The sequence below is a fragment of the Botrytis fragariae genome, assembly GCF_013461495.1.
Source record: "Botrytis fragariae strain BVB16 chromosome Unknown tig00000012, whole genome shotgun sequence".
Classification (NCBI taxonomy): Eukaryota; Fungi; Ascomycota; class Leotiomycetes; order Helotiales; family Sclerotiniaceae; genus Botrytis; species Botrytis fragariae.
This window is the reverse complement of record NW_023500989.1, coordinates 597,942-623,088: the sequence shown is the minus strand read 5'-3', so window position 1 is coordinate 623,088 and position 25,147 is coordinate 597,942. Positions and strand designations below refer to the sequence as shown.

General features: G+C 43.6%; 9 protein-coding genes across 9 annotated transcripts; 6 read left to right on the top strand and 3 right to left on the bottom strand.

Moving 5' to 3' along the window:
- Window positions 1–2,633: 2,633 nt before the first annotated feature.
- Bfra_002410 (putative methyltransferase domain-containing protein) lies at window positions 2,634–5,513 on the top strand (the record flags this gene model as incomplete). Its single annotated transcript, XM_037332831.1, has 1 exon — window positions 2,634–5,513. One exon carries the CDS (start codon window positions 2,634–2,636, stop codon window positions 5,511–5,513), a length of 2,880 nt encoding a protein of 959 aa, XP_037194959.1.
- A 681-nt stretch (window positions 5,514–6,194) lies between these two features.
- On the top strand, window positions 6,195–7,430 carry Bfra_002409 (uncharacterized protein; the record flags this gene model as incomplete). The annotated part of the gene is made up of 1 exon (XM_037332830.1): window positions 6,195–7,430. The coding sequence occupies one exon, from the start codon at window positions 6,195–6,197 to the stop codon at window positions 7,428–7,430; it is 1,236 nt and encodes a 411-aa protein (XP_037194958.1).
- A 1,084-nt stretch (window positions 7,431–8,514) lies between these two features.
- On the top strand, window positions 8,515–9,219 carry Bfra_002408 (uncharacterized protein; the record flags this gene model as incomplete). Its single annotated transcript, XM_037332829.1, has 1 exon — window positions 8,515–9,219. One exon carries the CDS (start codon window positions 8,515–8,517, stop codon window positions 9,217–9,219), a length of 705 nt encoding a protein of 234 aa, XP_037194957.1.
- Window positions 9,220–10,737: 1,518 nt separating this feature from the next.
- On the top strand, window positions 10,738–12,207 carry Bfra_002407 (putative f-box domain protein; the record flags this gene model as incomplete). Its single annotated transcript, XM_037332828.1, has 1 exon — window positions 10,738–12,207. The coding sequence occupies one exon, from the start codon at window positions 10,738–10,740 to the stop codon at window positions 12,205–12,207; it is 1,470 nt and encodes a 489-aa protein (XP_037194956.1).
- Window positions 12,208–12,786: 579 nt separating this feature from the next.
- Window positions 12,787–13,404, bottom strand: Bfra_002406 (putative isochorismatase family protein; the record flags this gene model as incomplete). Its single annotated transcript, XM_037332827.1, has 1 exon — window positions 12,787–13,404. The coding sequence occupies one exon, from the start codon at window positions 13,402–13,404 to the stop codon at window positions 12,787–12,789; it is 618 nt and encodes a 205-aa protein (XP_037194955.1).
- A 1,709-nt stretch (window positions 13,405–15,113) lies between these two features.
- On the bottom strand, window positions 15,114–15,984 carry Bfra_002405 (putative glycoside hydrolase family 61 protein; the record flags this gene model as incomplete). Its single annotated transcript, XM_037332826.1, has 2 exons — window positions 15,114–15,834; window positions 15,896–15,984. 2 exons carry the CDS (start codon window positions 15,982–15,984, stop codon window positions 15,114–15,116), a joined length of 810 nt encoding a protein of 269 aa, XP_037194954.1.
- Window positions 15,985–18,432: 2,448 nt separating this feature from the next.
- Bfra_002404 (putative arp2 3 complex 21 kda subunit protein) lies at window positions 18,433–19,279 on the top strand (the record flags this gene model as incomplete). The annotated part of the gene is made up of 3 exons (XM_037332825.1): window positions 18,433–18,438; window positions 18,577–18,972; window positions 19,103–19,279. The coding sequence occupies 3 exons, from the start codon at window positions 18,433–18,435 to the stop codon at window positions 19,277–19,279; spliced, it is 579 nt and encodes a 192-aa protein (XP_037194953.1).
- Window positions 19,280–19,567: 288 nt separating this feature from the next.
- On the bottom strand, window positions 19,568–21,445 carry Bfra_002403 (putative trna (adenine-n -)-methyltransferase non-catalytic subunit trm6 protein; the record flags this gene model as incomplete). Its single annotated transcript, XM_037332824.1, has 2 exons — window positions 19,568–21,266; window positions 21,360–21,445. The coding sequence occupies 2 exons, from the start codon at window positions 21,443–21,445 to the stop codon at window positions 19,568–19,570; spliced, it is 1,785 nt and encodes a 594-aa protein (XP_037194952.1).
- An 826-nt stretch (window positions 21,446–22,271) lies between these two features.
- Window positions 22,272–25,134, top strand: Bfra_002402 (putative duf544 domain-containing protein; the record flags this gene model as incomplete). Its single annotated transcript, XM_037332823.1, has 2 exons — window positions 22,272–22,710; window positions 22,760–25,134. 2 exons carry the CDS (start codon window positions 22,272–22,274, stop codon window positions 25,132–25,134), a joined length of 2,814 nt encoding a protein of 937 aa, XP_037194951.1.
- Between the last annotated feature and the right edge of the window lie 13 nt (window positions 25,135–25,147).

Below are 25,147 nucleotides of genomic sequence, written 5' to 3'. Positions count from 1 at the left end.
TTTCGTAGTATATGTTTCCTGTCCGTATCGACAGACCTTTCTGCTTATGAGCCCTTCATAAGCCACCCAAGACATTCTTTACACCTGCGATTAAATACACAAATCCGAGAGAACATTCTCTTCTAGTACCACTAAGTGAGCATGAAACTGAATGCACATTTGATATCTAGTTTCTTTGAATGAGAAAGAATATTCTGCCATTAGCTGGTCCAAGGATGTTCGTATATCTGTATAATAATAGACTGATCCATCTTGGTTGATGTAGGTATGTAAAGTGCATCCAATTACGTCGGGCCGCGTTTCTGTGGCCTGTCTGAAATGATCTAAAGCATGTTCTGAATTATTTTACATTGACTTCGATGATGCTGGTATTCTTAGGATCTCTCGGAGTATATGAAAATTAGAAACTTGTGAAACCTTTCGAGTCTGTGTTGCCGCCTGTCATCCAAAGAACAGGTAATTCTGATAGGACAACACCAGACTGGTATCTGAGGACTAGCAGGCTGAGTCTATAAGCCGGGCATAATCTGTTGGCCCGGTCAGATGAGAGGTCGGAACACAAGAAGATGACAACTATTCCCGACCATAAAGGACAAGGCTTAAGTGCGAAACATGAAGTCTCAGAAGCATCTGACTACCACGTGAAAGCATTTGTGTTCCAGATATTCAAGAATCAGTCGAACCATCTGCCTATACAGGGCTAGTAGTGCATGCATCAATATTGCTTAGATGAATGCATAGCCTGGCATACAGAATACACAGCGTGGGAGTCCACAAGCACTCTACATTTGCAATGTAAAGTTCAAGCAACTCGAGAGATTAATGTCGTAAAGCACAGAAATCAAATAATGTGGGTGAGTATGAGTAATATCATGTCAATCAGACGTAGCTCGATGCAAAGGTTTGGATTCTTCGGATAGTTGTGAACTTGTGTCAACGTCATTGAAGCAAAGTCGTTGACAATAGATGGAACAAGGAGTATTGAATGTTGGGGCATAATTTTCCGCTGAGAGAATATATAGTTACCCATCCACATAAAATGGTGTCTGAATAGAGAGATTCGGGGTAGATTGAAAATGGTATTCAGCAATCGGATGTAACCTTGTCGAAAAACGTGGTTGTCAAAACATGCAACATTCCCGCTAGATAGTACCAATAAGAGCGATTCAAGTGAGATTTTATGGATGGGTTGTGGATAAATGAGTTGAAGAAAGAGATTTTGGTTCAACTGTAGTCCATTTGGCAGTAGCACGAACGGGGGTTGATTGACCAAGCTCGCCAAGACAATGGATGAGAGACATTGGATGATAGGAAAAAGCACGGACTATGGTAAGGTTAGCGACACGTGACAGGAGCTTACACTTGGTTTGTGGAAACTCTCAGGTGGTATTCAAGATCTCCCATTCATTCAACCATCACATCAATGACACCTCAAACATCTTTCGAAAACAGAGGATCAAAGATATAGTCATGATGCAATAGTCAGACGCCGAGGTACATATATGTATAAAAAGTATACGGATATGAATCTTCACCCGGGACTGCTTAGCTGGCAATTTTTGAATGCAGGTACCTCGATCATACCGCCAGCAAATATACTGTACCTATATTTCTGCTTCACACAATCAGGCTAGCATGACTGGTTGGCAATATTCATCGGCGGATATTTCTACTTACAGAAAGTCAAAGTATATATAGGGAGCCCACCCGTCACCTATTTCTGTCCTCATTTCTACATGGGTACTTCACGAATCAAGTGTATAAATCAGAACATCACATCCAGTCGTGCAAAGTTGAACTACGATCAAGTCAAACCCAGTCTAACTCGTGGTGCATTGAAATCCATCCCCATAGGTCAGTCTTTTAACCATTTCTATTTTTACGCGCCGAACTTGTGGTGTTCCCATGTATTAGCAAGGTTCTGCAGTCGATGAGCACTTTCATTGGTGGATGCTGTATGCAAGCGCTAACGGAGAACCTACCTCCTCAATTAATCGTTGCGCGCGCAATTTGCTAGAAAAATTGATTTTCTTCCCATTTCAGTCCTTACTTGCCAACTATTCGCTGCGGGGCCGTCATTGCCATGCATTATGGTTGAACAGCCACATCTTCTATTGGCTATACGGTCGTGAACCGACGTTGTAGTAGTATCTTAGTCAATCTCAATCTTTTATCCTTATTCTGGATGAATCTCTTGACTAGTGGAGATCATATTGGTCTTGACGCTTGGAGAAGCTTGTGAGTCCCTTTTGGTCGGTTCTTCAATAAAAATAGTTTTCTATTGGTGCCACACCTGCTTGCTCCCCTGGTCGGCTTTTGACGCTACCCAGTGACGATTGTACAGGCAATACAGGTATCGTCAGTATAAACCTTGAGTGGCCCAGTTACCAAACGCAAGTTCTTCTCGTCTCATTCTTTTTTGTAGTCTAGGAGGTGTATTTTTCTTGTCGTCGTTAATTCCTCTCTCTTTTTTTTTGGCATTGTTACAAAGTCTTCGTTGATCGAAGCATACTATCTTTTAATATCTCATTTTCCTTGCCTCACGGGACGCAGCGCGTTTTCGAAAATTAATTCACGATACCCAGTCGACAAGGAACGTAAAACAAAAAGGTCACGTTTTTCAAGTCTACAAAATGGCAACTCTAGATTATTTACCTGCCACAACATACCGGCCGCCAACTTCACCTGTGCAGGCACAGACAAGAAGACGGCTACTTAATACAATAATGGAAGATGAAGAAGAATCTGTACGGGGTTCAAAACACATGGAAATGCGAGGTCGGGATAGATCCCCCCTTAAGGCAGACTTCCTTTCTCCCCTCAGCGACCATTTTCCAACGCCTCGAGCCAATCAATTCATGCAACAATATCGTCCAGCTTCACCATCTTGCTCAGACTCGAGCAAAGACTCTTCTTCTGCTCCTTCGTCAGCACCATGGACAAGGACGAGTTTCACAACCGATGCTACAGATTTCGATGATCTCTATGATGCTTCATCCGACGACGATAATCGAAGGAGCAGCACTATGAGGCAAAGAACTAGTGCTGGGCAGTTTTCAAGGTCAAATAGGTCATCCACGGGTTCGACCCGAAGTAGAAACTCCCTAAGCTCATTGCCTTCACTTGTGATTCCGTCAAATGAAGATCCATGGGCTGAAGTCACCGCTTTCAAACGACAACTAGCCTCTCCAGTACCACCAACACCACCCCCGAGAGTAGCAATGTCTCCCGCTGTTCTCACGTTCCTCAAGAACCAAGAGAATCTATCAATTCCATCATCATCGACTCCGCCTTCGTTAGACGGAAGCATGGATTCAGAGCAGATGGCCCAAATATCTGCTCCACCAACTCCAGATGTCGGCTACGACAGTGAAGAAGATGGTCCCCGGGCTAGCTGGGGCGTTCAATTGCAACCTGCGGCTATGGCCACCTTAGAGGCGATCTCAGGACCTTCAAATGACTACTTTGATGAACAGCAGCCGGAACAGGTCATTGATTTGAGTACCGCACCGCAAGAAATCATACCTGGTCAAGAAATGCAGCAAAGCTTGCCACCATTGAATACAAACATTCATCGCGCTAACTCTCTAGTCCTTACCCCAAGTCAACAGCGAGCTATGGAAAGTTTAACAAATCTGGAGATCCCATCTCCTGGTGGCTTCTTTGCATCTTTGGGCCATGGCGCAAGACATACCTGGCACCTTGTACCTATTACGCCAGACGAGCCTCTTCCGCCTTCATCAACCACCGCCGAAAACTTTTATAACACTCCGTGGGCACCTCATCCAGTTGAGCGTATCATCGAAGTTCCAGAGCCCGCTGATACTGATGGGCCACCGACTGCTAAATTCATCCGACCCGAGATCCGTCACGACAATTCTGATGAAACAATTGTCCCTGTCAGCTCTCCACCACCGAACAAAACTCACTTTGAGGAAGAAATTGTCGCTGATGAGATCCTAACGGATTACGCACCTGGATATATCAACAAGCTTGAGGATACTGCAACTGCCAATGTTGACCGCACAGCACTGTGGCTTGCAGCTCAGCATGACTACCTCTCAGAACTCATCAATCCTACAGAGGCTCGTGATGATGAAGTTGCCTTGTTGAAGCGAGCTGTCAGTGTAAGACTTTCAGCAGCAGAAATAAACATCTCGCCAATTGAGCCTGAACAACTGCCTTTGCAACGTAAAAAGACTGTTCGATTTTCCACAGACCCAATCAATCATGATATCTCCACTCCAGAAGCCGCTACTGCTACACTTGCCACACTGGCTGGAAATGCCTGTCCGCTACCCAAAGCCCTTCCTCAAGAATCGACATACCATCGTGCCTTCAAACGCTCAGTTCGTAAAACTCGTCGCCGTGATGTCTTCGTGCATCGTGTGCCCAGGTTTGAAGCTATCCAATCTCAACGCGTCTCCTTCCCAGCAGCTCATCGTGCCAGTCTTCTCGGTAAATACCAATTGAGCGTTCTTCCCATGTCCCCAAAGCGCCGCATGTCTTCCAACGTGGCTCGTGGCGATGATACCCCATTTGAAGATCCCGAAAAGCTCCAGCATGACAAAGAAGCCGAAGCTCTTGAGCAAATGTCACCTGCAGCCTGGAACGTCACAGCAACTAAAATGCTTAACGGAGGTCGCTTAATCGCAGCTCCGGTTGCCAAGCGCCTTGCAAGACTTTCCTCAATGGGTCCCACCATCAACGGTACCCCTCGAGACCGCGCTCGTATTCTCGACCTGGGTGGACAAGCCACATGTGATTGGGCATGGCATTGTGCTACTGAATATCCCAATTGCAAAGTCTACACTGTAACCACCAAGGCTCTCCGTCAACTCTCAAACTCCAACATTCGCGGTCCTAAGAATCTTCGCCAGGTAGCTGTGGAACGTCTCGTTAAGCTTCCATGGAAAGACAACCAATTTGATCTCGTTTCCGCTCGCGAAATCTATATGATTCTCAAGGAGCGCGGTGAGAACGGTGAAGATGAATGGGAAGCTTGTCTCAATGAATGCATGCGCATTCTTAAGCCAGGCGGATATCTTGACTTCTCCATCATGGATTCTGATATCGTCAACGCGGGCCCAATGGGCTTGGCCAAAAGTGTTGAGTTTGGATTCAATCTCAAGACCCTCGGTTACGATCCCTCTCCCACCAAACTTTGGCTCGGTCGTCTCAAACGCGCGGGTTTTGTAGGTATCAAGCGCGCGTGGGTGTTTTTGCCCATGGGTGCAGATCCTGACCACAGATTGGATGTAGAGAGAAACAGTGTAGGTGATCCATTGGAAATGGAAGCAATGGTTAGCGGAAGTACTGGAGATGCAGCTTGTGTCACTGGGTTAGTCGGTGGCTGGGCTTGGGAAAAATGGTTGTTGAGATGTAGAGTTCAGACAGTGGGTGATGAGGGCACGTTGGAGGGTGTACAGAATCTCATTGAAGAGGGTAGAGCTTGTGGTGCTGGATGGAGAACCGTGAATGGCTGGGCTAGAAAGCCATTGGGAAAGATGTAGGGTCGCCTACTTCGGTGAGGGTGGACGTGCAAATTGGTTTCTTTAGATTGTTTTGATTTGATTTGGTTATCTTGGTGACGGTGATGGGGGCATGATGATAAGGATTACGATGGGACGAGCAAATGGCTGATTTCTTTTGTCGGTTCATGAACGGTGGTTGGCTGGATGGTTGATGAGTGATGAGTGATGAGTCTGTCGGTAGTGTGGGTTGGCTGAAGGGGCATTTGGTGGAGGTTGTATATTATCTTTCTCTTGACATAGCAATTCATGTGTTTTAAACTCATAGTATTATCTCATTATACATACATTGAGTGCAGATTGCTCATTTTCTCATGTTTGTTCTCAATGCAAAGGATACGAATGTTCGTAAAAAGAGGATTCTGACAATTGAAATTCGTCGTGGCATCTTCTCCTTTGACAGATGCTTTGTAACCCTGACAAAGGATTCAAGCTCGAGGACAACAAAATTGTTACCTTTGTTATCCCTCAAGAAGAAAAACATGCATGGCATACATGGAACAGACTTTGAATAGACCTCATTTTTCAACTATATTACACTTCTGGTTTGACTTGTGTATTTCATTTCAGTATAGCTTCCCATCCTCATTCAATACTTCAAACATATAGCTTCTAATCTAAATCTTCCATTGCACATTCAAGACCCAGATTATAATCAGCAAGATGAATTGGACACCAATTTTGATTGACTGGGATACCAGCGATAGAACTCAGATGGATTACACCCAAGATACCATCAAACCAATAAACACATCAGCCATCACAGAAGGTGTTCCTACTGGAGAAGCCGACCCTAGCTCGGGTACCGATATAGAAACGATAGAGGGGTTAGTGATGTTCGGTAAATTGATTTCTTCGGCTCATAAAGAGTGCATGGAGATAGAAACTGACCTTAGACTAGTCCCACAATACTCCAATTTTGAGCACTATTTGGCATATAAATACAAATTTTCTACTTCTGGTAATCATTGCTATTGTAATCGCTGCATTGGATCTTTGGAAATGGCCCACTTCAACGTCATCAAGACCCGGAATATTCTGTACAGCAAGCTTGTTACTTTAGCAAAGAATAATCTAAAGTATCGCGAGAGATATTCAACACTTTACCACCAACTCACCGGCTTCAGTGTAAAATTCTCCGATATGCCTTTTGATTTGCCAATCATGGATAATTCTTGCTACGATTACCAACGTCCCACCCCTCTGGTTCTTGGAATCTGCCACTTTCGTCGTCGTTATGAAAGACTGGAGGCTTGCCATGTCAAAATTGTTCAGACCAAGGATACTTTATGTCAACAGATCGATGCCATGACTATCATGAATGAAGATTTACTCGATAAATGCGATCAGCTATTCGCGATTATGCAAGAGAAGATTTCGGCCAATTCAGAAGCATTTGATGAGCACTACGAATACGACCCTGAGGATTCTTGCCCCTGCCATCATAACTGCAGTGACTGCAAAGAGATGATGGAAGGACAAATCGAGGATCTCTACCGTAAAAGAACCAAATTCCATACCGAGTGCGATACCACCATGGAAAAATACGAGACACTTAAGAGAAAATACAAAGCTCTAGTCCGTGGTGTTACCAACTCTTCAAGGTTTCAAGTTCCTAGGGACCCATACGATGTCCAAGAGCAGCATAAGTCTTACGTGTATCTCAGATCTCAAACAGATGAATCTGTCGTAGAGCTGTTTGGAGACGCCGAATCTTACCAAAACGAAAATTCGGATACACCTCGCGATCGTTGTGGTTCGTGTTCTTACTGTGCTCTTGAGCTGAAACTCATCAGTGCTGCCAAGTTCAACCGCATTTTTCTTGAAATGTTTAATTTTGATAAGCAATACAACGATTTATTCGAGAAGTATTCGAATTTTCGAGATATAGTCACATGAGATTGGTAGAAGCTGGTCTTTGCGCGTATGTTTGGTTTTCCTTCTAGTATTTTCTTTCTTGATATCTAGGAGTTGGAAAATTATGAATTAAATTGAAATTTATAAAATAATTAGATGCTTGTATAAACTGCAAACTTGTGAAATGAAAGTGACCGTGAATATATTGAGAAGAAGATTGCCACGTAGTTTGAGGTCGTGAAAATACTGGCCATTCTGGGGTATCAGAGTCTATGTGGCTCCACATGGTTCTTCCGTGTGGCTTTGACGGCAGTGGTAGTGACCTCTTTAACATATCAAATAGGCGACTTGTATCTTCGCAGACATGAAAGTAATGAAGACTTCCTTTTCTTCATGAGCCTGCTGAATGTATCAATGGTTCGAATACTATAGCTTTGATTTCGATTGCCAGTTGAGTGCATGTAATTTTCTGGATAGATGATTATTTTCAGGATCGAAGCGGGCATCATCATCGCATAACGCGTTTTCAATTGAGAGGTGTAGCATAATTCTTCCGCTCGCTGGTATTTTACAAATCAATCTGGTATCGTCTTGAGAGTCTGTCGATAGATCGGAGGTAAAGCGAATATTGTCGCTTGATAGAATATGAGAAAGAGTGGGAGGTCTCGGATACTTTGTTAGAGTCATGGACACAGATCAGACAAAGGATTGTGATGGAGATAAAGAATTGCGCCTCTCCAACAAAGAACTTGGACCTGCATTCTTTCAAACTGAGTACAACAACAAAGCAAAGCTCGAATAGTATGGAACAACATTGAATAGCTCACATGCTAGCTAGATGATAGAGAAAACTTGTCTTACTAGATTCAGCCGTGTGGAATATTTTCAGGGAGGGAGCCACAAAGGTCCAAGATAACAGATTCTAAACAATTGCATATCTTAAATTATAAGATCATGCAATATCTCCCTTGTAAGCAACATTCCATCCTTATACTCGCCATCAATCGCCTATCACATCACATAAGTATCAACAGCCCCACTCTTCTCTAGACTTACTGCCTCTCAATCCAGTCTTAACAGAAAGAATTCAGCGAATCATTTAGGTTAGACAATCGAACCCGCTAATATGGATCAAATATTGATGATAATTGATAGAGACCTTGCTGAAGTAGTTGAGAGACTCGAGGAGATCACAGTGACTCCTGAAATAGATGGAATTATTGATCTTATTGATGAAACTATTGCGGACATTGCGGAAATAGCCTTCGAACGCGAAAGCGAAAGCATGCCAACCCCAGTGACATATCGAGATCGTGAGTCAAATGATGGAGATATTGCGGGCGTCATTGAAAACTCGGGCATTGTCACATCTGAATCTAACGAAGACCAATTGGAACAAGAATCCGAGAGCAATTGCAGAACACTTGACTGCTACGATAGCTGCTATGGGTACAGATATATGTTAGAACATCAATTTGAAATCGTCAAAGTTCAGCATGCTCTCCATTCCGAACTCGTTGCGCTGGATAGAGAAAATCAGAAAGTTCGCGAGAAGTACGAAGCTTTGGTCCACCAAATTCCCGGACTCTCAAGACTTTCTCTCCCACTCAAAGTAAAGAAGGGGTGTCTTTTTGACAATTGGGAGCATTATAGTCCTGGGGGTGAAATCTGTGAATGCGAGTATTGTTTCAACGACCTCAAAGAAGAACACATCGATTCGCTTGAAATCAGAAAAAGCACACAACAGGCACTCAAAGGCTCGAGAAAGGAGCATCGTCAGTTAATCGAGGAGTATGATGCTTTCAAAAAGTTCATGAGCAGAGACTCATGACTGACAAACTCAACCTGAAGGCTGGTCCTCATACAGGTATGTTTGCACTTTCCTTTGTCGATGTTCGTTCTTGACGTTATTGAAAAACACTAAAATACAATAAAAAATACATTTGCCCTATAACTTAAATATGATATATACTATGGAAACCGCTAGAATAGAAATAACAGTGAAATAAAACTTGTGTGGGAAAGAGCTGGTGCGTTCATTTAGAGCATAATTATGTCTCTCCTTCCATTCTTAAAGAAATCGATATGCAGAAGCTACGTGTTTGGACAACATAAGTATTTGAGCTTTCCGCCTGACCAGCTTTCAAAAACATGTTACTCCCTACTAGAATTTCACCTCCAGATAAAGCCCAATTTTCATCTACGCCGCTTTCTTCAAGCAAGAGATTGCAGAAATAATCGCGATTGGAGCCGCTGTTCCATTTGCAGGAAGTTCGACTATGCTGCGCTGCAAACCCTCTCAGAAATGTGTCAAAGATGTGGCATTCGCTTCGAGTTAGGGATATTTGACACATTTACAAGTCATAGAGATGGAACTTGGGATGATCTAGGTAACAATCGGTCATTTGATCTACCACAAGCTTGGACTTTGTAGATGTTGCTGCGGAGCTAGAACTTGGCTATACCACGACTTTGAAACTAACCTAAAGTTTGGCGTGTTGTAGGCATTTTCTCCACTTATCCTATTAATTCTCCTCAAAAGGAGAAAGAATTGTAACATAACTTCAGTCTGGAAGTCAATAGAAATAACCGAGAATAGCATTAGGCGAAAGGACTGCAAAAAATGGTGATTAGGGTTGAAGGAATTTTCAATAACTTTAGCTATTATCAAAACGAAATGAGGTAGCTATCCAAAGTATTCACGGCAAACTAAATGTCAAGAATGATGGCAAAATGTTATGTGAATTCATAATTATGATATCTCTGTCCATGAGAAAGGAAGTCTGGCTCACGTCATTAAATGCTAAATTTTCAACAGCCTTCCTTCCTGATAATACTGTATTGGAAAAGAAGTCTTTTCGAAAAGAGAGCAGGATGATTGATATTTCCACTACATCAATATTTAGGTAATCAATGTGATCTGATGTGAAATGGAATATACACAACTCTTTAAAAGACATGGTGATATCTCAGAAAACAGAAAGAAACTGCTTTGATTAAATAGATTCATACTCAATTTATTAATTGACTGGTCCTAGACTCCTGGAAGCCCGGTCAAGGCATTTAATGGACTGCCCTAAGTGACAGTTCTCTAAATCAACGATTAGTGATTCTCGATGAATTCTATGCAGAACCTCTTCAATGGCTCCGATCGAGGAGAAAAGAGAGAGAGAAAGCTTAGCATATTGTACTTATCTGTAATCTAGATGTAAACAAGAAATCCGGAGAAGATGGTCACGTGATTGCATTTAGGCGCTGCGCTTAACATGATTTGCAGGACCGAGACTAGGCTTACATATTCCCAAACATCGCAAAATCTTCTCTGTAATTTCGAAGCCTTGCTTATAAAATGTCGCTCCTCAATCTACCCAACGAAATATTTGATAAAGTCATATCGCTTGTTTTGCCAGAAGGATTTGAGAGTCTGGCTTTGACCTGCCAAGAAACTCACGCATTATGCACACCTTTCCTCGAATGTCACAATCAGCTTCGGTCACAATTCCATAGACTAGCATTAGGACCATCGTCATCAATCAAAACATTGCTGGATCTCATCCTACGAATTGATAGCGAGCCTATAATTGCCCGTTATATTATACACGCAGACTTTGGCATTGACAGATATCATTCTTATATTCAGGATTTTTACCGTAGGCATCATGGACCTCTGAAAAAGCTACTCGCTGATTCTCCATATTTGAAGAAAGCAGGACTGGACTGGAAAGAATATCATGATTTAATCAAAGCGGACCTGAGAAGGAATCGGCACTCGAGGAACTATTCACAACATATCACTGCTTTTGTCTTGACACTGTTACCAAACGTCAAGACTCTCGTGCTATCTCCTTGGCAGCCGCTCGAGGCCCCCAAAAGGCTTCTTGAAGCTATCGTTGCCGAAAGCAAGCTGTCGACGTTCCCATTTGAAGATCCTAGTCTCGCTCAACTTACCAAGATCAAGATATCAACCTACACTAGACTCAAATTTGACTGGTGGAAAGACTTTCCGTTGTTAGCACTGCCAAATTTGCGGTCATATCGGGGCCCCAACTTCGTAGCAAGAGGTGACTTATCAATTGCATACCCTTCCAAACCAATATCGGATTTTCGTTGTGGTCAGAAACTCGAAACAGTCTATCTTAAAAACTGCTGTATCAATGACGTAGCCATTGCCAATCTCCTCAAACATGCCCCACATCTTAGGAGCTTTAAATATACCCATTCGCCTGAGAAGGAAAGTGATAGTGAGGTCTGGAATATTTTCAAATTCATCGCAGCAATCGAGGGCGAGGCAGGAAGTTATCTCGAGGAACTTTCCATCAAAATTTGCGCCTCAACGTCCACTGAGGACACCTCTCTGAAAGACAGACCAATAGTTTCGATCGCCCCTAACGAAGTGTTCATGCGTGGCTTCAAGTGTCTCCGAAAGCTTGAATTACCATTGGAAATTGCGATCTGTGATCATGCCAATACCGCATTTCGAGCTACAAATTCAACTTGCATTTTAGCGAATCAAGGACCCAGAAACTTCGAAATATTCATCAATGAGCTTTTACCTGCTTCTGTTTCCTATCTATCGCTATTATCAGGCGGAATAGATGCGGGCGCAAGAAGTGATATCATGAAGGCCATTGGAAATCATTTTGTTACAGAGCAGTCTCGGTTCCCCTCCACCAAGGAAATTCAACTTTTATTGCCAGGGGATAATAGTGCAATCTATTTGTACAAAGAAAATCATTCAGAGGCTGCTGGAGAGGTCGAGAAGGTAGACGTCATTTCAAACTCTGCATCATGTGGTTTTTCTCTCGTCTACTTTCTCTAGTGGGCGCAAATACTGGCACCAGAACGATTTTTAACAAACTGAAGCGAAAATCGAGTAGAATAATATCAGTTGCAAGACTAATAGTGTCACGAGGTTCCTCAGCATGTTTGTAGATATGATACAGGGCACCAAGCAAGTCGTTTTCCAGCGAGAGGGGAAGACGGGTCGCTTGATACAGATCGCTCTCTTTATTGAAGACTGCTCAAAGTCGCCTTCTGTATCTGAGACATGGGGTTCATGATAAATAAAATCTTTTGCAAGTGGAGTCGAGGATCTTGCATTGTTCTTGAATGGTTGTTGTAATGTATTTTGTCTTAGTGGAGTGATTTTGAATATTGGTTGATGTGATTCTGGGAGTAACGGGTGGGAGAAGCAAACAGCAACTGGAGTAACGATCACGGTATAACAGTACTATATAGATAGAGAACTATGTAATATATCCACTTGTTATTATTTACTCATTATACTGGGATGGCAGATGTTCGATGCTATGCTAAGCTGAACTAGAGGTGTACGGTCATAAAGCAAAGATTATCAGTCAAAGACTATCTATTCCTCTACCATCGACCTGCATATGACTCATGAGCCAATTCTGCTCGCGTCGTCCCATTGCCTTAAGTCTTTGACCAAATCGTCCGTTTCAACCAACCTGGCATAGGAACCATCCAAGATCCCCATCGCTACTTTATGCACCTCCTCCGCTCCTATCTTCTCTTCCTTGAAGTAATCGACCCCAAAAGAAGCACATGCATCTACGACAACCACCATGTTTAATCCTAAATCCTTCGCGCCTCTCACGGTGCTGTTGATACATTTTGCACCTTCCATGCCAATCACTACAATCTCTCTGTCCTTACAGTCAAATTCTGGAAGACGTTCCTTCAGTTTACTAGATGCAAATGCACTCCCAGTGTTCTTGATAAAGACTGGCTCATGGGGTAAAGGAACGGCACAAGCATGTGGTGCGATGAAGCTAGCGTTGGCCTCAATTGGGTACAGTTCATCGCTGGGATCAGGCGAATGGTGATGGACATGAACCACTGGGAAGGATTGTTTGCGGAAGGCACTGATAATTGCGGTCACATTTGAAGTCAGGTTGGGAGTAGAGCGCGGACCCCAAGAGGATGGCGGATCGACCAAAACTTGATGGAGGTCGACGATGAGGAGAAGAGGCGATTTTGTGGGGGTGAAGACCATATTTGCTTTTTTTGATCAGATTCAGCTACTATACGAGTTGGAAATATCTATTTCATCTAAAAATGAAGATAGGAAAGCCGCGTTATATGAGTCAGACATGCCGAGATTCACAAGAATGGGCCAGAGTCACGTGGACTTGACGCGGAATCTGTAACAGCTGAATAATTTTGAATCATTTTAGAGTCACGTAGATAAAATAAAAAGTTTAATGTAATACCATGGGAAAACTGTTGGCAGCTTCCTGCATGTGTAGCTTGGAATGATGCCAGCGATTGTGAGATAATCTCAAAGACTTGAACTCTTTAATTTTCAAGAGTACGCCGTTTGATTGTGAGTGATTCGGAGATTTACCATGAAGAATTCACTTTAATAGATTGCGATTTGACAGAAAGGAGAAGTATACACAACACATTGATCTAAATTGCTGAAGGATCTTTTTTCGTTTTCAATCTCTACTTAATTAATAGTATGAACCGAGCACCAATATTCGAAGACCCAGATCTGACCTCTTTATGTCATGCTTGCACAATGCGGATAATGTGGATTCTCAGTGATTCAGTGATGAATGTAAGATATAAGCATTTTCATGCTAGCTTAAGCGCTTTGCTGTTTGAAAGGATGCAGAATTCAGAGATCTTAAGAATCTATGGTTTACATTGGCATCATTACTGGATAACACGCCGCACGCTCAAAGAAAGCTTGTGATTTAGGTGAATTTGACTTCAGCTCATTGAGATCAATATTCCTCAGTATCACGAACTTCTAAATTTTGTGATCCCATGGAGTTTCGGATGAGATAGATGTTCACAATACAAGTTGTGGCTCTCGGTGGGCAGAAGTTGGCAATATGACAACAGTTGCTGCAGGATGCAACCTTTTACATTTCGTAACTTGACTCATTCCATTAGATATTTTGCAGCTTTCTACAACTTCCATCCATCACTGTTAAGCTTCTTATACCTAGAACCCACCTCGCCTTCATCCCCCATGTCCACAATAACCTCATTCACTCTCCCTCGCTTCATTCCGCCACTCAAAAATTCAACCACTCGCTTATCACATAACAACAACAACCAAAAGACATCAAAAGAGAGCTTTCTCTAACAACCAAATCACTGCGATACTTTCCAAGCCAGGGCACAAAAAGAAAAGCCAGTCAGAAATGGCAAAACCTTGCCGCCCCTCGAGAGGGGCGGGAGGAGAAACCCCGCGACGGGATTTTTTCCAATTCGAACCAGGCGTGTTACCACTCCACCACCAGACCGCATTTGACCTGAACAAACAGGCCTGTTTGTCGCCTTTGCGATCTGGATGTGGAAGAGTCATTTATCGCGGTATATATAGTCGTTTGGGGTTATCGTGTTTGATAAGGTGATGAACTGTGCGAGATTTCTGGGTGGTCGGTGTTGAGGTTGTGGTAAGGTTTGGAGGAACTAGAATTATTTCAGGATTGATGGGTCGTACTAGGGCTTCAAAATAATGGTTCCATCTTCTTTTGATTACGATCATGCCATAATAAGAAAATTATTCTTGCAAGGTGGACGTTGAAGTTCAAAGGCGCATTGTGTGTTGGGAACATCTTTCATTCTTTGCTACATAAAGCCAATCATTCACCATAACGTGCAACACATCCCAAATCCCATCATCTCAACATCAATTCCCGACATTTTCCTCACTCTGAAGTCCAAGCACCTATGTTTTAAACTCCATCATGAAACAGTATAAACACCACTTGCGCTGGCGGTTGGTGCAGCAGGGAGCGTTTGCGTAACTGAGGTTGCACCACTGTAGAGAGTAGGACCAGGAACAGTATAATTCGAAAGAGTTCCATAAAGACTGAACAGTATACCCGGGTCGGTCGGAGTATAAAAGCTAGTCGCAGGTACACCAGCAGGTTTTGTTGTTCCAGTACCCTTGATTGCAAGACTGACACACTGTGGATAGTTTTGAGCGCCATTTGCAGAGCTAGCAGAATGGAGAGCAATGATCTCGTGGCGGAGAACATAGTTGCCAGTTGCGATATTTGAGGGTATTGTAACAGTCCAGCTGTTATTATTGGCAATCAATACATCAGTGCCCCATAGCCCACTGGTCTCTGCCGTTGGACTGATCAATCCAACTTGATCAATCTTGAACCATTGCAGTGTTGTTTTGTCGACAGTTTCGCATGGACCATTGCAGTTGGCTAGGTAATCGATGACCGGACCCTTATGAGATACGGGCCATGGTGTCCACTGAAGCTCAACCTTTCCACCTGCCTTAACGGGAGCCTCGATTTGGGCTGATGTTGCGCCAACGTGGCAGATGATATCGGAAGACGTGTACGCAGCCGGAGAGATGAAACCGTTGTCGAGGTCTTTAGGTATCAGCCAGCCAACAGTTACGGGGGCGGGTGAGGTATATTGATAGCTTGGATTGTACCCATTGTAGCTTGATATTATTAGCTCAGTTTCCGGAGAGACGTAGCATTTTTAAGGAGGGGAAATCTTACTAAATTCCATCAGCGACGATTCCAGAGACTGTGCCATGGGCTTTTACGGCTGTGACGAGTACTAAAGCTGTGAGTTGCTTGGAAAACATGATCACTGTCTTGATGGTACAGACTTTGGCGGTTGTATACTCAGACTGTATCTAGGAATTTGGTGACCGATTTATACTTCGACTGCCAAGCGTCGATATCTCCTGCCTTTCCTGGTTGATAGAAGCCAACACGGCAGTTCAATCTTACAAATGTCCAAATGAAACTGCAGCGATGACAGAAATGTTGGCAATCAAACTTCTGGTCACAGGAGCAAATAACTCGTCTTATGATCGATACTGAAAGCCTCTATGTGAAGCAGATCGACTCTATATTAATATGTTGAGTATTGGTGGTCATATAAACTCCGCCTATGGAGTTGCAAATCTTGAGCGACCCTCCTTAAATCTTGCCTTGAAACGCCCCACATGCGGTGTTCCTTCGGCAGTGTTGCCACATACCCCGGATTTTCATTTAACGTATCTCAATTTCCCGGCGAGCCGTCGGGAAGTGTGTATTCACATTTTATCCGGAACCTGGGTTATGCAGGGGTGCGGATAAAAGGAAGCATATGCATTTGGGCGATAATGATATCTCATGATCTTTGATATGATAACAAATGGAAAGGCGAAGAATAGCATGTGTCTACTATATTGGAGCAAACATGGCATATTTGGTGACAAATCTGCGAGGGAAAGCTTTGCAGGGATGGGGGCAATGCTCCGAAATACTTTGCGACGCTTTCGAGTGATTTCATTTAGCACCAGATGTGGAATACTCTTACGAAGCCTTTGCTATCTTTCAAACTTAGCAGGGTAGAGCAGCGAGGGGTTGCGAGTCACTGAATCATTAAAAATGCACCTTCTCCTAAGTCAGATGCACCTCCAAATATTTAACAATCAATCATCATTGGAGGATGACACTTTGATTTGTCCGTCCAATTCTATGAACACTGACAATTGTTTGGATTCGTTGTGGTATTATAATGATACTTGCTACTCTAGCTCAGATATAAACAAAGTTTACAGAGGAGCAATTTCAGAATCTAAAGCTCCCATGGATAAGTATTGATACCCAAGTTTAGGGAGACTCACAAATCACTGCAAGAGTAAAAACCCCATCAAAATTTGAGGGTGGAAGCTCCTTCGCCAGTTTCAAGCACCGCAACAAATTTCAGTGAAATCTCAAGCATGTTTGTCAGAGTAGAGTAGAAATACAAGTCACCAGTCAGTTTGGATGGATCTGATCAAACTAGTGAGATATTTGAAGTGAGATCAGGAAATGTTCCGCATATTTGAACGTGAGATTGGGTGCGATATAAACGTATCTACTGCTCGGTACCAAAAGTTATCATAGCTCGACATCTTAGATGCGGTTGCGGTGTCCAAAATTCCGGCCACAGAATTTGGATTATAGAAAATAAAACACCAATACTGAGACTATTCCAGAGACTGAGATGGTCTTCGATTCAAACAATCTATCTGTCAAAACGGTTCAAATATTATCGTTTTCCAAGGTCTCATGTCTGACTGTAGTCTAGACTACTGAATAATCAACTCTTGAAGTTGATAATCTGGTTGCAAAGTAAGAAATCCATGCACAAGAATAAAGTGGAAATGTAAAATCGATGCTTTCTCAACCCAAATCACCCGGGTCCAGAAGGTTGACCGAGACAGGGTTTGTGGTAATATATACTAGCCCTCAACCTCAACTTTAACTCGAAATCAACATGTGCATTCATTCTTTAGAAAGTTTCCTATTTATATTTCTTCGCCTAATCGGCATGAGCGCTCACTTTGCAGCTGAGGTTTCCAATCGCGTCACGTGGAAAAAAGACCTCTTCAAATTGCAATGAACAAGGTTCAATAGGGAGGATACCGCATAAATTTACACAATTCAACTTCGCGCATATTCACATGGGAAACTTTTCCAGGTGGTTGAAACAGACGGAAGTCTTGATCCACTGATGCTCCAGCTTTTCGTGGAAGTTTTAGCATCTCGCGCATGTGTATGTTTCAAGGGCTGACAGACTGGTTGTTCCTAGCCTATAGAACTACAAGATGAATATAAAGCTCACAAGTATGCTTGAATTGAATCTGTTGATAGTAGTGAACAAATTTGCCAGAATTAGATTCCAGGTGCCAGGCGCCAGGTTACGCACTACATGCTGAGCAACAGCAGAAGAGAAGATCGTAGAACTTCCCACTCCCACTCTCAGCATTGGATAACTTCAAACATTGCGATGGAATCTTCATAAAATTCTCCAAGACCATTTCACTTACAAGAGTCTTTCAAAACAACTTCATGCGCTTATGAAATGCCGTTGAAGTGGATATAAAGTTGTCGTTCAGCTCCACAGCGAGGTGGATCAAAAGCGTAGCTACGTCAGCCTCAGGCCAAAAGATAGCTTCACCACCCGACACCTCTCCTTGAACTGACGCAGCTTCAAGCCCCTCTACATTCACAACTTGTACACCTCTTCCCATATTTACAAACGCAAATTGTTCAATATGCCCGTAAGTGTTTGATACAATCTTATGATTCAATTCTTTTAATCAGAATATAATCTCGAGATAAACATTTTAGAACCACTCTAATCTTCAAACACCTCACCCGTCATACCTTGGACAAAGCTAACATACCACCTCTCCTAGGCCTACAACAGCATATTCAATGAAGACTCCTCCACTCCTCTCCACATAATTGGAAACTTCCCTCTCCTTCCCCTCCGCACAAAAGTCCGCGGACCCGCCTACACACTTCCTCTCGATCCCTCTCTCCCAGCACATCTCTCTCCAGAGCCCGATTCCGAATCCTACGATGCATTAGACGAAGTACTTTCGCTCTTTCGCGCCAACACATTTTTCCGCAATTTTGAAATCCAAGGGCCCCCAGATCGTCTTTTGATTTATGGAATCTTGTGGGTTAGTGAGTGTATTGGGAAAGTGAGACCGAAGATGGAGTTTAGGGAGGCGCAGAAGGAGGTCCAGAATATTGCGCTGGATAGCAATTTTGCCATTCCCGGAGAGCCGGGGTTTCCTTTGAATCAGGTGGGTTTGGTTTCCGTTTTATTTCTGCTGTTGGGTTTCTAGATGTGGGCTTGGAATTGGGAACTGGGAATCGGGTATTGAAATAGGAGTCAAAATAAAAGAAGGGAAGCTAACATGTACTCCGAAACAGATGTTCGAAGCGCCCGCCTCGAGACAAGAAGCCGAAACCCTGCGACAGTATCTAGGACAAGTGCGTCAAGAATTGGCAAGTAGATTGTTAGCACGCATTTACGATACCGAGGACAGGATGCCAAGTAAATGGTGGTTGAGCTTCACGAAGAGGAAGTTTATGGGGAAGAGTTTGTGAGAAGATGTGTAGATATGAATATGAGCTGCTTGAAAAGAAGAAGATGACATTGCAAGTTGGGAGCATGCATTTGTTAGGGAGTTGGCGGTGTTATTATGGGTGATACAAAGATATAGTTGTGGTTACGAAACGAAGCTAGGTGAAGGTGATTGACCAAGAGAAAAGGATAGGCAGACGAAGTTCACCAATCTTCCAGACTACTTTACCGAATAAAATATCGATTCTATACCTCACAGATACGTGCAGTGCAAGGAAAGTGCCATATATTAATCGCATTGGGGTCTAGCTCTATATTCCCATATTTACATCTTGTTCACCATTCGTTTGAACCTCCAAACTCCCGGGTTCCAATTTAATTTTCTTATTCGCACTCCCCTCAATATCCTCCGTAGCTCCCGTACTCGTTTTCTCTCCTTCAACTACCTTGGGTCTTTTCGAAAACTTTCCTCTGGCCGATACTTTTCCCTCCGCAGGAACAACTCTCGTTCCCGTAAACAGATATCCCTCAGCACCACCCTTACTCGTCATCAAAGGATGAGTTCTTCCTGGTAGAACTTGCCATTCGCGTTTTCTGCAGCTCTGTACCGATGTATTTAAGATAAGCGAGGGGTTCAGAGGGAAATCTTCATTTCCTTGCCATGTGGCTATTTCTGCTTGTGACAGTCCCTTTAACTCTTCTGGGGGTGATTGAATGAATGCCGTTCTTCTGCTCGTACTGTAAAGATCTGCGAGGGCGACTAGGGGTTCAATGGTGGGAGAATAGATGGTGATGGTAGCACTGGGTCGTAGAAGATGAATGGTGCGGCGGATAATTGATATAGGGTCCATGTTGGAAGCTACTACCAAGCCGGTGAAGTCGCCATGCTGTGTAGTCGACACTATATGTCTAATTCTCTCACAGCGACGCTTCTTTCGAAAATAGGTTCCTCTCTTGCCCGAACTCCATTTTGATAATTCTTCTGGAGTTGCTGAAGGAGGTGGAAATGAATACAAGCTATCGCTTTCTGGCGAAATGAGTTGAAGCCAGGATATAGGTAGGAGTCGTCTAGTCAGAGGGTGCGATGCTGCAGGACTATCGATATTGAAATTGAAATATTTCAGGAGTGAAAGATTTGGTTGAGAGTTGGTGTGTATTAAAGTCAAAGTATTAGTACTGGCATAAGGTCGATATTGACGATCGTGCTGGTGTCGAGGAGCTGGTTCTTTATCAGCTTGGGCTTCTTCTGACGCCCCTGTGAATTCCGTGGGTAAATCTTGATCTTCTTCTGGGTACAATAGGCCCATTCTCTCGGCCATAGCTGCAACGAGTAAACCACCAGTCTCATCCACAACTAATAGTCGCCCGCCACCACTTGTGTTGAGAGGGTCATCGGTATGCTCGCTTTCTGGATCCTCGGAGAAATGTACATTTGCCCAGCTTCCAGCCAAAGCCAGCATTTCATCTCTGCATTCCATGATCTTGCTAGCATCTTTCTCTTTCATCATCCAGTAATCCATCATTGCAACATCCATTGGTAGAATTGTGAATTGCCGCAGGTATTTCCTAGTTTTCAACAGCTTATATTTTGCTAATGAGAAAGAAGTCTTTTCGTCGAGGGCAGTGTGCGATAGCATTAGTTTGGCAATGAGATCCTTTCCTGCTGCTGCGCCGTCTCTTTTTAAGGTTTCAATTTCCTCTTGAGTTAGGGTCTGTCTGGCAGAGTCATCAATAGTTTCGCGATTCGAGCGCATGATAACTTCGCCATTCTCTCCAACAAGTTCGAATTCGACCCCATCCCCTCCAATTATTACATTTTCATCCGGAACTGGATTCGCTGCTGCATTTTCTTCTGCTATGGTGTCGGCATGGATCTCGGAAGCAGGTACAATCCTCAGATCCGAGTATTTTTGATCCTTTTGTCGGTCGACAAGTTCGTACTTGAGGTTATAGGGACGATCAATTATAAGATTGCTCGGAAATGTACCATATTTTCCCAGTGAGATTGGACTGGTTAAATTGTCAGCATTGAATTACCGTTAAAATCTGAGAAAACTGTAGACAAAAGAAAATTCTCCGCCAACGCTATCGAAACTCACTCACGTATTTGGAACAACTTGTAAGACTTTGAGGTTGTCTGAAGGTAGTCTTAGTGCTACCCAAGCATTTGCTTTAACCAAGTTGTGCATATTCTGAATAGTAAGAACACTCTCTTGAGCGGAGGTATTCAAAGGTATATATGCAATTGAGTGCCGATTGTTATCGTTGTCTATCAATCGATATTTATTTATTTTCGGAGTACAAATGAATCTGGTAGCCTTGCGTTTAGTTAATTTTTTCTTCTCCACAAGATTCCAGATCATTGGCCAAGCCTTTTGCTAGACATTTCAGCCTTCTATGTGTGGCGATGCTCAGCCACATCTTGAGCCACACTGAACTACCAAGTTTGAATAGTAGTAAGCTTTAAGACGCGCAATCAATTCCTTTTGATAAATACAAGGCAAGTTGAATGAAAACTCACTCTCACCAATATATTCTTCTGTGTCAACTATCTTTACCTCATCTTTTGTGAGAAAGAAACATCAAGTTTGTCGCAATTGCTCTAGTACCATTTATTTCCCAACCGCGTACATTTCGCATCAAGAGCGCAGATACGGATACGATACCCACACATCTTACTAGGTACTTATCGATACCATCGATAGTCTTTCAAGGCAATCGACCTTTGGTAGTTCTATTTAAAACATACGAGTAGCTTCTACATTCAAACCCTTTGGAAGAAGCTCGATTGTGTCTTCTTACAAATCTAAAAGCTTTCTAAGACAAATTTGAAAGCAGAGTTGTGGTTGCATTCTGGTGTCGTCTCACTTTGAATTGGTTATGACCTCATGGTTCGCTGATACCGATATTTGAGGAATTCATAATATCAATTTTACCCCAGATATCCAATCGACAGGAACAAACTTCACCCCGCTCTAAATAATACTCCTTGCTATCTAAGGACTATCACTCACGATGGTCACTCGAAAGCCCGTTCCCAAACCCAGCATCCCTTCCAACAACACCTCCTCGCCGCGATACCCCATTACCCCAGTATCTTCGGATCCACATCATGTCTCCCGTCCCGAAACGAATCACAATGCGATTTATGATCATTCTGCAGATAACATAGAGCCTAATGTTTGGAATGAAGAGAAGCATTCTCATCCTGATCACAAAAGCCTTCCCGACGCTTTAAGAGTTGGGCCATCGACAATCCATCCCAAGTCTTCTCAGGATATGCTAAAACCCAATTCCTCAATCACGAACCCATTTTTAAGAAGGCAGCAATCACAAAGTTCGCAAAGTGCAGTATCCGATGGAAAGGAAAGCAGTGCAGATATCTGGAATGAGCTCACAGAGAAACCCACACAGCCGGATTATCCACCACCACCTCCTCCTCAAATATCTCAAGGTTTGTCAGCACCCATCTAACCTGAACTTTGTACTAATCTTCTTTATAGTAACTCAACAGTTCTCGAACATGGGAGTGTCTGGGCAAGACACAAACCCTTGGCAACCCATCACGAACGAAAAGTTGCCATTACAAACATCCAGCCTTCAACGCGAAGATTCAGGAAACGAAGCCTGGTCAGGCGCAAATCCCCCAAATATCGGTACCTCTTCCAGCTTGTCCCAAGATTCGCAACAACCAGTTTTGGTAGATATTGATGAACCTGAATCTCCAGCATGGGATGAGGATGATTATGACGATGGTGAAGGGGAAGAAGGAACGCCAATTAGCCCCAAGAAGTCGACATTACCTACACACGAAACGCAGGAGATACTAGAAGATCAACATGCATGGGACTCAAGTCATGGCCAAAGTTCGAATCAGTCGCAAACGATTCCAGTTCAGTCCTCTGGGAACACACAGTATTCTAACCCTCCTGCGGAAGGGTGGAATCTAATTGATCATGATACCATACCGGAGAATTTTCAGCAAAGCGGTGTAGTCAGAGCAGATGGCACAGAGATTTCTAGAATAACCTCTGAAGAAATTGCTCCAGCGCTTCCACCGCGGAACTCTCAAGAACATCCTCCTCCTCAGCCTCCGCGCCCAGTCTTAGATGCGTCAAACACAAATATAATACCGATTACGACATCTGGTGCATCAGCCGCTGCTCTAAGACAGAAGAAAGAGACCTACGAGATTAAGAAAATATCTTGGCATGACATCAATGCCCAACATAACCCCAGAATTTCACCTATTCTGGTACAAAATGCCAACGGACCTTGTCCTCTGTTGGCCCTTGTGAATGCTCTGACTTTATCGACACCCGCAAATATGGAAACTGCTCTAGTGGAGACACTCCGGTCGCGAGAGCAGGTCAGTCTCGGATTATTGCTCGATGCAGTTTTTGATGAACTCATGTCCGGGCGACGTGGAGATGCTGCACAAGAGCTTCCAGACGTGGGCGATCTATATTCCTTTCTGCTAACACTCCATACGGGAATGAACGTTAATCCCCTCTTCTTTCCCGTTGACTCTACCCAGTCAGCGAATGATCCCAGAAATTCAATGGCACACATTCATCCTGCGCAGCGCGAGAGCTCGCTTCCAGGTACATTTGAGGAGACTCGTGAAATGATATTATATGGTACCTTCTCTGTCCCTTTGATCCATGGTTGGCTCCCGGAGGAAGAATCGCCTGCCTACATGGCACTGAAAAGATCTGCTAAATCGTATGAAGACGCACAAAACCTGATGTTTCATGAAGAGGTATTAGAAGAGAAGTTAGTTGCTGAAGGCCTCAATTTCGAAGAACAAGGGATCCTAGAGGATATTTCAACTATCAAAGCTTTTTTTATCTCCGCAGCAACTCAGCTTACAGCTCACGGCTTAGATCTCATAACTAATTCTATGAGTCCAGGCGCTGTAGCCATTCTATTTCGAAATGACCACTTTTCCACAATCTTCAAACATCCGACAACTCTTCAACTATTGCAGCTCGTGACAGATTCTGGCTATGCAGGGCATGCAGAAGTTGTATGGGAAGGCCTTATTGATGTTAATGGAGAAAGGGCTGAGTTCTATTCTGGTGACTTCAGTTTAGTCAGTGGACCTTCCACATTACACCAAGGAAATGAAGAAGGTAACTGGACCACAGTCACTGGTCGTAGAAATAATAATCGAGTTGAAACTTCACATGATACACCAGTGGGGAATCAACAAGAATCACAGAATCACGATCAAGGTACGAACACAGAACAGGAAGATCACGATTTCGCCTTGGCACTACAACTGCAGGAAGAAGAGGACGAGCGTAACCGAAATGAAACCGCACGAAGGCAAAGAGAGTCAGAGCTTTCACAGCAGTACATAGAGCAACAGGGGAGTGGCAACAATAGTAGTAATGCCCCTGTTAGCCAGCGGGGCGGTAGTGGGCGGGGTGGTACCAGAGGCCGTGGAGTCAATGTACCAGTCCGAGGAGGGTCAATTCGTGGTAGTACTAGTACACGAGGTCGTCCCGCAATTCCGCCTCGCAACAGTAATGTTGCCACTCCTGCCGTCGACCCAGAAGCAGGTATTGATGCACCACCTCCTACATACGAGCAAGCTGCTACCGAACCGGCTTACCAACCTCCAGATAATCATCCTGCACATCCAAACGCAGATCCAAGCCGGAGAACAAGTGCTTACACAGCAACCGCTAATAGTCAGCAACGTCCTCCAGCTAATGCTGCAGGTCGCCGTAATACGGCTTCCTATGGTGGCATTGGAAGGGGTAGTCAGACAATCATAGATCAGGTTCCTGGGCGCAGGATCCAAGCTCCAAATCAAGGGCTACCGACCTCTCAACAGCCAGAAAGGCAGAAAGATTGTATTGTTATGTGATTATTGCATTTTA